The sequence below is a fragment of the Primulina tabacum genome, chromosome 10 (genome assembly GCF_025594145.1).
Source record: "Primulina tabacum isolate GXHZ01 chromosome 10, ASM2559414v2, whole genome shotgun sequence".
NCBI classification, from domain to species: domain Eukaryota; kingdom Viridiplantae; phylum Streptophyta; class Magnoliopsida; order Lamiales; family Gesneriaceae; genus Primulina; species Primulina tabacum.
Genome location: NC_134559.1, coordinates 34,232,909 through 34,247,930, shown reverse-complemented (window position 1 = coordinate 34,247,930; position 15,022 = coordinate 34,232,909). Strand labels below are relative to the sequence as shown.

Genomic DNA, 15,022 nt, shown 5'->3' with positions numbered 1-15,022 from the left:
GTATTATCAAAGTTATGTTTTTCGTCCAAAATTCAATCCATATATGTAAAACAAAGTTCCAAAAATAAAAGAAACTCGAAAACTAGGTTTCAGAAATTAATCTGCTTCGCGGCGTGCGTCTTGTGCGCATGCTGGTGCGGGCTGGGGCGCACCGCGCACAGGTGCTCGTGTGGTGGCGCCCAGCTGCACGTGCCTTGCTGCCTCTGCAGCTCCTGTGATACAAAACTGCACTGTGGCGCCTCGAAAATGAGCGACAGCCCGGAACGATTCCACGAGGTGCTCCCTTGAACTCCTTTGATCACTTGAATGTGCTCGATACTTCATCTTCAATTATTGGAGAACAAAATTTCTTGAAATCTTTTCCGAGTGTTACCACATCATGCCCGATCAAGTTCACATCACTTGTTGAGAATTGCTATACTTTTCCTTTGAATTTTGTATAACCATTTATGAAATCTTATGATGCTTTCTGAGTATCTACTATGCTGACCTTGTTTTTGCAATCATTGTTACAGATGATTGATGATAATGATCTGGGCTTCTTTGCCAACTTTCTTGGTGTCTTTATATTTGTGCTGGTGATTGCTTATCATTTCGTGATGACTGATCCGAAATATGAAGGCAACTGAAGAGTTTCTTTCAGTATTTTTTGTAGACCATGCAATAGTACAAGTGTCTGTCATCAGTTCTGGTTTTCCAAGTAACTTCATTGATGAATATACTTTTGATGTAGTTGGACCTTTAGCGGGATCATTTTACCTACTATCAATCCGTGGTTAATCTTATATGACCGCAAGACTGCAATAACGTTTGTGGCCTCTTACACTGTCCTACTTTCCTTTTTCTTCTTTTGGTTATATGATGCCTTTCATTATTCTTTTACTTTTATCAAGTACAGGTTATTTCCTGTTTATGCCTGTCAATCTGATTTGTATATATCTTATATCACTAGGAGCCAGTACCTATGGTTGAACAGTAACATTTCAAACCAGTCAGAAGATGTCATTGTGTAGTTTCATACTGTTGTTTTTCTTGTTTTATCCTTTATTAAAATATATATATTGAAAAACCGTACCAATATGGATGTTTTCTCGTTGCCACACTTTCACTCCAATATACTTCATAGACGTTCCATTAGTTTCAACTATTCTTTTCTGCAAAGAACTGATGCATAACTCCTCCAAGCTCTCTGTTATTTTCATCATCTTTCCTCTTCGTCTTTTGTTATCCCCTGTAACTTTTCATCTTCTGTAATCAAACCATGTAAATTTCTGGATTTTGTGCCTTGCCCTCCTGGGGGTCCAGGAAGTTCCCATAGATGGGCTTTCCTGCTCATGAGAGTCTGTCTTGGATTCAATAGAACCATCCCTTTCTATGCATCTAAATGAATAGCTTAAAGTTTCCTGGACAATTTTCTGTTCACTCTTGATCGTTCCTGGAATTTATTCCTAGTGGAATGATGGTATCTTTTTGGTAGTTGGGAAAGTAGTTCGAAATTTTACGCGATGAAGTGCAGCATATCTGCTATATTGAACAAAAGAAATAACCAGCCTCTGGTAGCAAAAAATACCAAAAGGTAAATACCAGAGACTGCACTCCAGTGAGACTGCACTCCAGTGAGACTGCACATTGCTGGAACTTTGAGTCTGCAAACAAGGTGATCAAGGTTTCTTTGTTTTCAACTTCAAGACAATGGCTGATTAATATGACTACGACAAAATACAGTTTGTGCTATAGAAGAGGGTTTATAGTGTCAGCCATTGTCCTCATAGGACAAATTATGACAGTCGGCATCAAACAGTACTGGGGGTAGTTCAAATCTTTCTTTGCTGGCTAAATGATAACAACCTGTTATGTGGTAGTGGAATTATGTAAATTTTTTTATTCATATTTGATCATTTTAAATCAAAACTTTGTTTCTTGCTTAGAACGTTTACAAAATATAAATAAGCTAAACCAAATTTTTTTAATTTTTTGGCGAAATTATGGAATATCAAAGTAAACGTATAACATTGAGCGAGTGTCGGTGTAAAATTGTTCAAATAAATTTTAAACCCACGTTTTAATCACCACAAAGATTCTCATCTCCTTCATCACTTCTTGATTTTCGTACACTTGTATTACTTTCGGTCGCGTTGCAAATGCTTCAAAAATTGATTATGGATTTTTCTTTTTTAAACTTTTGCGAATTTGTACATTAAAAGTTTATTCACTTTTTTTATAATATTTACAAACACCATCTTATTATGATAGTGTTTAAAAAAGCTTATTTTTTGCAAAAACTATCTTATTATGGTAGTGTTTACAAGAGTTTATTTTAAGTGTTTTCAAACTTCTAGTCAATAAAACGTTTTAAAATTGTTTGTAAAAGATGAGAAGCAATTAAAATAAGCTATTACAAACAATAACTATATGATTAATACAAAAGCTGAAGAAAGATTACCTCAATGGAGTATGTTTGTTGCCCATTTCTCTTCTCAAGTTGTGAAACAGAGGTCCCTTGGTACTCGCCTCAGGTTCAAGCCCGAGTTAGGACATTAATCTTACTACAAAATCGAATGAACCAATTTGGTGATGTTGGCAAGGGTTTGTATAGCATGAACCGATGGAGCTTTTGACACCATATGATATTTTTTTATGGATTGCTCAAGTTTTACTATAGGTAAATTGTCATAAATCCCCAAAACCAAACTCAATTTGTCCCTCAGTCTCCATGTCAGAAATAATATGTTGAATTCTTTGACGTAAACTTCAATTGTAAGATCTGTCACGAGTGACATCAGCATTGTTCTCAAATCATACATTCGAAAATAACAAGTTTCGAAAGTACGAATTTCATAAACTAGTCTGTCTATTTATCCATAATATCGAAATACATTATATTTACACGTTTGAATATATAATAAAATATAAAATAGTAACAACGAAATGCATAAATCAATGCAGCAGATTAATATAATATAAACTGAGCAATAGAATTAATCGAATCTTGTTCAACTGTCCAGAACTGTGCTTGCTCGTCTTCTTTGATCTCTTTATTCTTATCTAAAAGTGGGTGAGTGAAATGGTCGTACTCAGTAAGCGGGAGAAATAATCCTCCAATCCTTTAAAATCATTTGCAACGAAATTTCCAATATAACATTTGTAACATGTATTGCAAAATATTCAGACTTTTCTGGTCTAAATAGGTATCTAATTTGTGCACTGAATAAAGTACGAATTTTATGGCTAAATGATATCAATCTTTTATATTTTTATCCTCTAAGAGGTAATGCGGAATCATGAAAAATAAGAATAATTCATGTTCAGAATATATATTTCTATCGTATGTTCATAAACTTCAGTGCTTCAAATATGCAAATTTCAAGAATCATATTTTAAAATTATAAAATACATGTTGTTTGGTTTTAAATCACATTTTAAAAGTTAACAGAAAGCCTAGTTGACGTAATATACTTGAGAAAGTTTCGGTTGGTGTTTGAAAATGGTTTGCTCTTGCTACTAGAATGCTGCTAGAAAATGGACGCTACGAGCTCGAAAATAAGGTTGTTCTTTGCTCGAATTTTAAGGTGATTTGTTCATAATTTTTTGTAACAGCGATTAAAATCTCATGTGCTATTTATAGAGTAAAATTTGATTGTTATCCACTCACTATCCGTCATAACTTCCGAATTAATACGTAAGTAACAAGATTTGAAATGGTTGCTGACTGTTGGGGAAGTCTTCTGAAACTTGGTTGTTAAAATGGTCCGTTTAAAATTTCCATGCTTAAATCATATATTGAAATTGGGAATTCTTAGCCTTGCTGAAATTGCGGTTCTCACATCCCTCCCTTCTTATGAGAAGTTACATCCTCAAAACTCGATTCCTCTTGTTGCTCGAAAAGATAAGGGTATCTCTTGCACATGTCTTCTTCTAGTTTCCTTGTAGCTTCTCGGTCCGTATGGTTGGACCATTTGATCTTGACGTGGGTATATACTTTCATCTCAAAACTCGATCTATGGTGTAAAGTATGCGTGATTATGGAAATACCACTACAAAATCCATCGAAATATGCTTCAATTTTCATTCCGAGATTTCTAATGGTTGAAGTAATTCACCGGGTCTCTGGTGTTTGACATTCACTTGCTTACATACCAAGCACTTGGCGACGAAGTCTACAACATCTCACTTGCTGACATACCAAGCACTTGGCCACGAAGTCTGCAACATCTCTCTTCATCCATTCCACCAAAGTTTTTTCTTTAGATCCTTTACATGTTGATGTTTCCAGGATGGATGAAAATTTTTGACTTATGTGCTTCTGACATGACTTCTTGTTGAAAGTTTTCAATGTTTGGCACACACAGTCTATCTTGCATCCAAAGCACGCTGTTGTGGTAGATTTGATATTCAAAATTATTTCCTTCATTGACTAGATCTTTTATTATTGTCAAGTTATGATCTTGTTCCTGACTTAGCTTCATTATTTCAGAAAGACATGATTCAGTAGATACAAAAGCGAGGATTGTATTTCTCATGTTTTTACAACTCAGAGTGTCAGCTACTTTGTTGGTCTTTCACGGATGGTAGCTGATTATCAGGTCTATTGTCTTTCAAGAGCACTATCCATCTTTGTTATTTCATGTTCAATTCTTTTTTTTAACAGACATTTAAGAATTTGGTGGTCATTGAAGGTTTCTCATTTAGCCTCGTACAATTAATGCGTCCAAATCTTCAAAGCAAACACTACTGCAGCTACATCAATATCGTGTGTAGGGTAATTCTACTCATACGGCTTCGACTGTCTTGATGCATATGAAATCACCCTTCCCTCTCGGATAAGTACACACACGAGTCCTTTCTTCGATGCATCTTTGTAGATGTTGAAATCCTTGCCATCGGCTGGCAGTACAAGGACTAGAGTATAAGCTAATTTTCCTTCGGTATTTCGAAGTACTTCTCACACTCCTCAATCCAATTGAATTTATAATACTTTTGAGTGAGTTTGGTTAGTGGAACTACTATCAAAGAAAATCCTTCAAAAAAAAATTCAAAATTAGCCTGTCAACCATAGAAAGCTTCAGATTTCTGGTAGTGCGGCTTTGGCCATTCATTACAGCATTCAAGACACTGTCAGGATGTCTAACATTTTTCAGGTGTAAAATGATCATTCTGCCCCCTGAAACACTAACTTGACTATTTTACCCTTGGACCTTGAAACGACGACCCGAATCCATCCACACTTACAATAACACCATAAAATACATACATAAATATTTCTTAGATTTAAACTTAAACTCCTCGACTAATTTCGTCATTCGTTTTTAAAACTTAAACCGAAGTCCCGGTTTTAACCCAAATCGCCTCGAAACTTAACCAAACTTTAACTATAGATTATTAACACCTAACTAGGGGTGGGTATGGTACGGTATACCGTACCGAACTACGATATCATATACCATACCGAAAATTTCGGTATGGAATTTTTCCATACCGATACCGATACCGAAAATTCAGTATACCGCACATTCGGTATACTGAATTTTCGGTATGGAAAAATTTCATACCGGTACCATACCGACACCGGTATACCGACATTTTTTCGGTATACCGAACTTAAATTTAAAAAATAATAATAATAATAAATTATTTTCGGTATTTCGGTATATACCGAAATACTGAAAAAAAAAATATTTCATACCGATACTGATACCGAAAATTTCGGTACGGTAAATGTTCGGTATACCGATTTTTTCGGTAAGTTCGGTATTTTTTTCAGTACGATTTTTCGGTATTTCGGTATTTTTTCCCACCCCTACACCTAACTAACCCTTTTTCATCCCAAATCAAGCCATTTAAAACCCTGGAAAATCCTAGACAACCTACTGAATTTTCTTCCCCTTGTTCGAAAACCCTAGTCCAATAAACCATGGTTTCCTTCGATCCTAAACCTTAACCGAGTGGACCAGACCCAGATCAACCCTCCTAGGACCTAGACCAAACACCATAGGACCCACTTAGACCAACCTAGTGAGCCATGCACGCCAAAACCCTCAACCCGCCAACTACAAGCCTTGCGCGACCCAAGCTCACGGTTCCAGCCCTAGCTGTTGCACCACCCACCACTTGATCCATATAGGACCATGAATAGACCCTCTTAGGACCCCTGGACATGACCCATGTGCAGCACACAGACCGCTCCTCCGTAGCCACCAAAACCGAAACCCTAACCCCTTAAAGAACCCAATTTTCTATCCTTCTTTTCCCTTGCTGTCCAGCCCTTATCCATGCCTCTATGGACCCTTAAACTTACAGAAAAATGTCTCTTTTTAATGGCCTTACCATGGCATCCCTTTTGTGCATCAATACCATGAATCTAAAATCATGAAAATCAAAAGTTTGATCATGTATTACCATAAAAACGAAAATATAAGAAGGGTATCATATTTTTCATGCAAACATATTTAAACGCACATAATATGGTATGAACGACGAGTAAAGAAAAATTAAGGCATGCCTTTGCGTGTTTCATGCACGAAAAACAATGTTCGACGCGAGAGATGTTGGCGGAGAGACGGAGGATCCTTTCTGCATTTTCAATCTTCAAAACCGACGTGCAAAGCTTCAAAATGTGAGTGTGTGGTGTTCGGCTGCTAGGGGAGAGTCATAATGTTTCTAGGAGGTGAGGCGTGTGATATGAAGAGTTTAGGGCTTGGGAAATTCAATATTTTGATATAAATAATTGGGTAGAATTTGAGGCCCAATAACCTTAGTATAATGGCCCATTATAGTGTGGGTAAAATATTTCGTTAGGAAAGTCTCGAAAATATTAGCCGAGCTCCCAAAAAGTCCTCATTTTTGTCGAAAATCGATTACCGGTATAAAATACGATCGGCACGTAAAAAAAACTCAAAAAGTACCATTTTCGAAAATAACACATAAATATACCATATATTAAATAATTAAAAATAATCATTTAATAAAAATATTTTCTATTTATGGTCTCCATTCCTCGATCGCATCTCGAATAACCATTGAAAACAAAGTTTTATGCATTCTAAATTAAAATCAAAATTTAAACATATAAGCATGCCTACCACATTGAATTCATGCAATTAAAATAATTTTATTAGATATTTTCCAGTTTTCCTAAATTTGCATACAATCAGATTACGTTATCACATTTTAACCTTACAATTCCTCCCTCCAATAAATGAAATTTCGTCCTTGAAATTGAACGAAATTAAACTTACTTGTTGGAACATTTCATGTTCGCAATCTTGATTTTGATGTTAACAAAACTTGTTATTTTGTTTATAATGAATTTACCTAAGTGCGCAGAAAGCTACTGAGCCTAAACTGATGCTATCGAGACGCAAACTGAAAGTGCCAACTGATTGCACAAACTGAATATAACGTACCGTACTTTTAAACTATTTAAAATTTGCGGAAAAATAAAGTTTTCTTAAATACAAAGTAAACTTTCTTATTTACGGTAACAATAAACTGATCATTAAAAAACATTTGCAAAGAAAAGATCACAAATAAAGTTTACTAAAAAAACACTTGTTTAAATATCGTAAACAATAATGTGAAGTCGGAGCATTTGAAACATTGCATAATTTTTTAAAAACATGGGCGGTCCTCGGGTTTAGCCTCCTGCTCAGTCCAAGTCGACTCATTGGTCCCCACCCCTCGTCTCCTCAAATTCATCGTCACCTGCATCGATCAAGTCTAGTGAGTCTAAATACTCAACACATATAAACTGGATATAGCAAGTAATACATAATAAAACCACATGCATCTTTAAAATAGAGCGTACATACTTGAAACTTGAACGTAATAGCATAAACATACTTGAAACTTGAACGTACTAGCATAAACATAGACGTGCCATCAGCATAAAACTTTTCATAAACGTGCTTGCTTCATACATACTTGAACATACATAAACTTCAACATTTTGCGTAGAGATATGTTTAAAAGCAAGTGACCCATACATAAATGCGCCTGATCAGACTAAACCACAGTACTGAGCTGATAGGGAAAATCCACTGCCACATACATGAGATCCCCGGTCATGCTTTACCGGGTGGATTGGTCCCTGGTCAAGTTTTACCGCTTTCCAATCCTGATCTAAACCTGGTCATGCTTTACCGGGGTGGAGAGGTCCTCGGCCTCGTTCACCGACTTCCAAACCCGTTCATAATTTGATCACAAGACATTTAGCATACCTCAAAAACTTAAAAGTATATTCCTTTGCACATCGAACATACTTACGTGGCGTTGAGGGATTCGTTGGATCTTGCTTGGGGCCACTGCTGCACATACTAACATGAGTTCGAATACCTATTTTGCATAACTTAGACGTATAGTCATGCTCACACCCAAAAATGACAAAACATTCTAAATCTCTTGGGACTTGATCTCGTTTAATCATTGTACTAAATCATAACATCAAACCCCAAAAAAATCCCTTAAAAAAAATTAATTTTTTTTTTAAAAAAGGACATGGGCACCGTGTAAGGGTCCATGTCGGGGTCCGTGTAGGTGCTGGAAATTCGCATTTTGAAGGAAAAAGTGCACGGACCCCGTGCCAGGGTCCGGCTACGGGTTCGTGTACCTACTAGAATCGCGAACCAACGTAAATTCACTACACTTATGGCTTATTCCTCCTAACTCTATCATACGGACCGTGAATCCAATGCCTCGAGACCCATCCTGGGATGCTATGACACTTATTCCAACTCAAACAAAAACCCCAAAAAAACTACGCGTCATAAACAACACAACCTAATCCGTGAACTCGACATTTGACACCAAAACGCAAATTACTACTTCTATTACAACCAAGTACCTATCGATGCGATCCGGCACACCAAAAACAATCCCAACATCATACTCAACATACTTAAATGCAGCAGCGATCACCCGTGAATCGCCAACGAAGCCTGCAACAATAAAACTTCAAGAACACATCAAGAACGTATTTTCAGAAAATCGCAGTTTGAGCAGTCCTACGAAAACGATCATAACTCACTCATTTCTTATCCAAATATTTTGAATTTACTGTCAAATCGAAGGTATCAAAAATTTGTACTTTTTATATGTTGAAAGTTTTTCCAGAAAATTGACCAAAAGGTAACAGTATTTAAAATGACAGCGAATTTCGAGTTTTCAGATCTAAAATCGTTTTAAAACCGATCCAACAAATTTTTGCTCAAACTTTTTACATCATACATGGATTTTTACGCATAATAAACATAAGAACATATAATATAACAAGATCGATGCAGAAACAAAATATTATACATGCCTTTTGATATTTAACGTTACCGAAACCGACGATACTGAAGCGCGAACGATGCGAGGTTGATGCGGAACGATTTGTGGCTCGACTTCCTTGAAGAAACTGAACGAAAACTTGCTGGAAAACCGAAGGAAAAAGGGCGGCTGCTCTTGCTATAGAACCCTAGGTTTTCTTTTTTTAAAAAAACTGAAATGAAGGGTAGTGAATTGTGTGTTTGTGTTAAACGTAAGTGTGTGTGTAAATATGGGTGTGTGCGTGAGTTAGTGTAGGTAATTAGGGGGAAATTATGTGCTTAATTGATAATTAACAACTAATTAAAATACTAACATTTCTCTAACTTTAAATAACATCTTTTAATTTAAAATAAAATGTACAAGTGACAAATCTTTAAAAACTTTAAAGTCATAAAATCACCTAATAATTAAATTAAGCTTTTAAAATTCTAAAAATTATATAAGCATTTTAAAATGTCCCAAACTCAACTTGAAATAAAATACCACATTTTAAAAATTTCCAAAATCGTCGCCGGTCTCTTTTCCTCGATCCTGCATCGAATAATCGCCTGAAACATGATACTCAAGAAAACATTTTAACGTGTATCACATAAACATAAATAATTAAAATAATACAATTTAATAAATCATGCATCGCTAAAAATCATTTTAAACTTAAATAAATAATTTAACAATTAAATAAATGCATGGGTTTTACGTGTACTGAATTTAGGCTCTACAGTTCCTCCACCACTTAAATAAATTTTTTCCTCGAAATTAAGTTTTACCAAAAAACTCAGGGTAGCGATTTCTCATATCTGCCTCGGTCTCCCAAGTGGCCTCCTTCACTGATTGATTCAGCCACCGGACTTTGACCAGCTTAGTCTCCTTGTTCCGAAGTCTCCGTTCCTGTCTGTCTAGGATTTGGACAGCTCTTTCCTCATACGACAGATCTGGAGCAAGCTGCAACGGCTCATAGCTCAAAACATGCAAAGGATTAGCTAGGTACTTCCTCAACATCGAGACGTGGAAAACATTATGTACACCGGTCAGATTCAGCGGTAGGGCTACACGATAAGCTAGTGTCCCAACTCTGTCAAGAATTTCAAACGGTCCAATAAATCTCGGACTAAGCTTGCCTCTCTTCCAAAATCTCATAACAACCTTCATAGGTGCTATCTTCACAAAAACGTGATAACCTACGGCAAACTCGAGATCCCTTCTTCTCTTGTCAGCATAACTCTTTTGGCGACTCTGGGCGGTCTTCATCCTGTCTCGGATCTTGACCACCACATCTGCAGTCTGCTGAACAATCTCTGGACCAAGTTCTGATCTCTCACCGATTTCATCCCAATGAATCGGCGATCTGCACTTCCTTTCATACAATGCCTCATAGGGAGCCATACCTATAGATTGAAAACTGTTGTTGTAGGTAAATTCCACTAGAGGTAGCTTTGATTCCCAATTACCATGGAAGTCGATCACACAAGGTCTAAACAAATCCTCCAAAATTTGGATCACACGCTCAGACTGGCCATCTGTCTGAGGGTGAAATGCTGTACTGAATAGCGACTTCGTCCCCATGGCTGCTTGAAAACTCTTCCAAAAGGACGATGTAAATCTTGGGTCCCTGTCGGACAAAATAGAAACTGGGATTCCGTGCAATCGGACTATCTCCCTGATATAAAGCTCCGCATACTGCGTCATGGAGAAAGTCGTCTTCACTGGCAAGAAGTGCTCTGACTTAGTGAGTCGATTCACTATAACCCAAATGGCATTGGATCCTCTGACTGACCTCGGTAAACCAGTAACGAAGTCCATGATGATATTCTCCCATTTCCACTCGGGGATAGGGAGTGGCTTAAGCATTCCTGCTGGCCTCTGATGCTCTGCCTTCACATGCTGACAAGTGAGACATTCAGACACAAATCGGCGGATGTCTCGCTTCATACCTGGCCACCAATACAAAATCTGCAAATCCTTGCACATCTTTGTACCTCCTGCATGAATGGAAAACAGAGATGCATGTGTCTCTGACAAGATATCTTCTCTTATCAAATCCACACTAGGCACCCACATTCTCTCTCTGTATTTCACAATACCATCAGACACTGTGTAGAGGACACTGCCCTTGGATTCATCCTTAAGTCTCCATTTCTGTAACTGTTCGTCTGAAGACTGACCTTTACGGATCCGGTCTAGCAAGGAAGACTGAACTGTCAGATTAGACAGATTAGGGGCTCTGCCCTTAGGATACACCTCTAAATCAAATATCTGAATATCTGACTGAAGAGATCTCTGTACCGACAGCTGTGCTACAACTGCAATTTTTATGCTCAAAGCATCTGCCACAACATTAGCTTTCCCCGGATGGTAGCTAATCTCACAATCGTAGTCTTTTACCAACTCCAACCACCGTCTTTGTCTCATATTCAATTCTCTCTGCGTGAAGAAATACTTGAGACTCTTGTGATCGGTAAATATCTGCCATTTCTCGCTGTACAGATAGTGTCTCCATATCTTCAACGCAAAGACAACGGCAGCTAACTCAAGATCATGAGTCGGGTAGTTCTTATCATGCACTTTCAACTGTCTGGTGGCATAAGCTATAACCCGACCATGCTGCATCCCGAGCTTAGAAGCATCGGTGTATAACACAAAATCGCCTTGCCCTGCTGGCATGGCTAACACTGGCGCTAAAATAAGAGCTTGCTTCAAAGTATGAAAGCTCTTCTAGCACTCCTCATTCGAAATGAATTTAGGATTCTTCTCAGTCAATGAATTGATTGGCACTGCTATCGAAGAAAATCCATGAATAAATTTCTTGTAGTAGCCTGCTAGGCCTAGGAAACTACGGATCTCTGACGCATTCTTTGGCTCAACCCATTCCTTAACTGTTCCTACCTTAGCTGGATCCACCTCAATGCCACTGCTAGAAATTACATGACCCAAAAACGCTACCTTCTCCAACCAAAATTCACACTTATTGAATTTTGCAAACAACTTGCGACTCTGCAAGACCTGCAAAACTGTACCGAAATGCTGACTTTGCTCCTCATGGCTCTTCGAGTAAATGAGAATGTCGTCGATGAACACTATGACGAACGGATCTAGGTAGGGCTGGAATACTAGATTCATCAAGTCCATAAAAATCGCTGGAGCATTCGTCAGTCCGAATGGCATCACTAAGAACTCGTAATGCCCATATCTAGTCCTGAAGGCTGTCTTATGAACATCTGCATCCTTTACCTTCAACTGATGATACCCCCTGATTGAAGATCTATCTTAGAGAACACTGTAGCTCCGTGCAACTGATCAAACAAATCCTTGATTCTTAGAAGTGGGTATTTATTCTTTATCGTTACCTTGTTCAGTTCTCGGTAATCGATACACAACCTCATGCTCCCATCCTTTTCTTTACTAAGAGTACTGGTGCGCCCCATGGTGAGAAACTAAGGCGAATGAATTCCTTGTCAAAAAGCTCATGAATCTGCTGTTTGAGCTCTAACATCTCAGCTGGAACTAGTCGGTACGGTGCCATAGAAATTGGCAAAGTGCCTGGCACAAGATCAATAGCGAACTCCACCTCTCTCTCTGGTTGAAGGCCTGTGACGTCATCTAGAAAAACGTCAGAAAAATCTCTGATCACTGGCACATCAGATATCGACGGAGTGGGTACGTCAGGTGCAGAAACAATGCTGGCCAAGAAGCAAGAGCAGCCGCCCCTCTCCTCTGTATTTTCCAGCAGTTTTTGTTGGGTTTTATTCAAGAAAAATCGTGCCACGTTCGTCCCGGATCAACCTCGCATCCTTCCCGCTTCGTTGTCGTCGTTTCGGTAACTTTAAATATCAAAAGTTATGTATAATCTTTTGTTTCTGCATCGATCTTGTTATATTATATGTTCTTATGTTTATTATGCGTAAAAATCCATGTATGTTGTAAAAAGTTTGAGCAAAAATTTGTTGAATCGGTTTTGAAACGATTTTAGATCTGAAAACTCTAAATTTACTGTCATTTTAAAAATTGTGACTTTTCGGTCGATTTTATGGAAAAACTTTCAACATATAAAACGTAGAAATTTTTGCTTCCTTTGATTTGAGAGTAAATTAGAAATAGTTGGATAAGAAACGAGTAAGTTATAGTTGTTTTCGTGTGACTGCTCAAACATGCGATCTTATGAAAATGATGTTCATCATGTTTTGACGTTTTTGAGTTTCAGGCTTCGTTGGTGTGACACCCTCGACCGATTTTAATAAAATAACAGCGGAATATAAAATTTTCTAAAAAGAAGGAAGGATTTAAAAATACATGTCAATGTATAATCAAAAGTATATACATGATCAATCAAATGATACAACAAAATACAAAATATCATTTTTGTGATCATGTCCAAAATGCTAGCAAAATAACTTCTTCCTTCCTTCTCTATATGCATATGACTCCGGCCCACAATCAACGTCCCAGCCCGTCGCTCTTATCTGCATCACATGAATAACTAAATGAGTATAAAGCTCAGCAAGTGGAACTCGTACATAGCAATGGATACATTGCATACTCTGAAAATCATGGCTTAGAAAACATTAAATACCATCAACTCTAGAAACATGAATAGCATAGCAAAACATGAACAATAAGATGATATTTCTCTTTTCTCTGTTGGATTGATATCTATATAGTATCTCTGGCTCTGTACCTATATTCCATCGATATAAATCGATAACTCTGAGGGATATAAGCCTATGGTCGTTGATCAACTAATTGCATGCAATCTCTGACTATGTATTTATCAATCCGTAAAACATTTGAACTCTCTCTTGGGCATTTTAACAAACACTTTACATACTCTATCTCTTGTATTCCCTTTTACACAATTGAGACATTCAATTGCCTCTAATATACAACAATGTATATCTATACATAATATGAATCAAATGGAAGGGAATAACATGCTAAAACATTGTAACACAATACATATATTATGATGTGAGCACAAGGAATGAAATTCCACTTACAACCCTTGGAGCAATTGATTCTAATCTCTTGGTTGAAATCCTACAACAATAAACCATATATAACACCATCAATAACCCAAATAATCCAACAACAATACCATAAAAGCCATAGAATCAACACCATCACAAACCCATATCATCTCTCACACCAAAACCAAGAATAAATAACACCAAAAGCTTACCTTAGCTTCCTTGATCCCAAAATAACCTTGATCTCTCAACAAATAACCAACAAGAAACTTGGATAAAAGAAAGGAATTGAAGGAAATGAAGAAACCCTAGCCTCCAAGGAGAGAAAAATCGAGAATGAGGGGAAGGAAATGAGAGAAATGAAGCCCACTCATCCATTTAACTCACTTAAATCTCAAAACACGCTTCTACTGTTCATGCATCGTGGGTGCGCTCCAACATGCACCACGGGTGCGGTGTGCCCTCGGCTACTCAACCAAAAATCTGAAAATGTCGACCGCAGGTGCGCTCCATAAAAGACCGCGGGTGCGCTTTGGTCTCGGCCAATCCACCGCGGGTGCGCTGCACTATGGACCGTGGGTCCGGTGAAGCTACTGGAAAAACATCACAATTCTGAACATGAGACCGCGGGTGCTGGTACCTATATGACCGCGGGTGCGGTCCCCTCTGCATCCAACAACCAGCTCTATGCAACAAAGATTGAATCGAAATGCTGATACAATACAACTACACATCAACTAAAAACAACAATGCCA

At 37.7% G+C, this 15,022-nt stretch overlaps 1 protein-coding gene across 1 annotated transcript; it reads left to right on the top strand.

Annotated features, from left to right (window-relative positions):
* Positions 1–515: 515 nt before the first annotated feature.
* Positions 516–882, top strand: LOC142505557 (dolichyl-diphosphooligosaccharide--protein glycosyltransferase subunit 4A-like). Its single transcript, XM_075618588.1, has one exon. The coding sequence runs from the start codon at positions 516–518 to the stop codon at positions 627–629; it is 114 nt and encodes a 37-aa protein (XP_075474703.1). The 3' UTR covers positions 630–882.
* The last annotated feature ends 14,140 nt before the right edge of the window (positions 883–15,022 follow it).

What these genes read in the sequence shown, in the direction of transcription:
- LOC142505557 (XM_075618588.1), top strand. Translation starts at nt 516, where the DNA reads ATGATTGATGATAATGATCTGGGCTTCTTTGCCAACTTTCTTGGTGTC.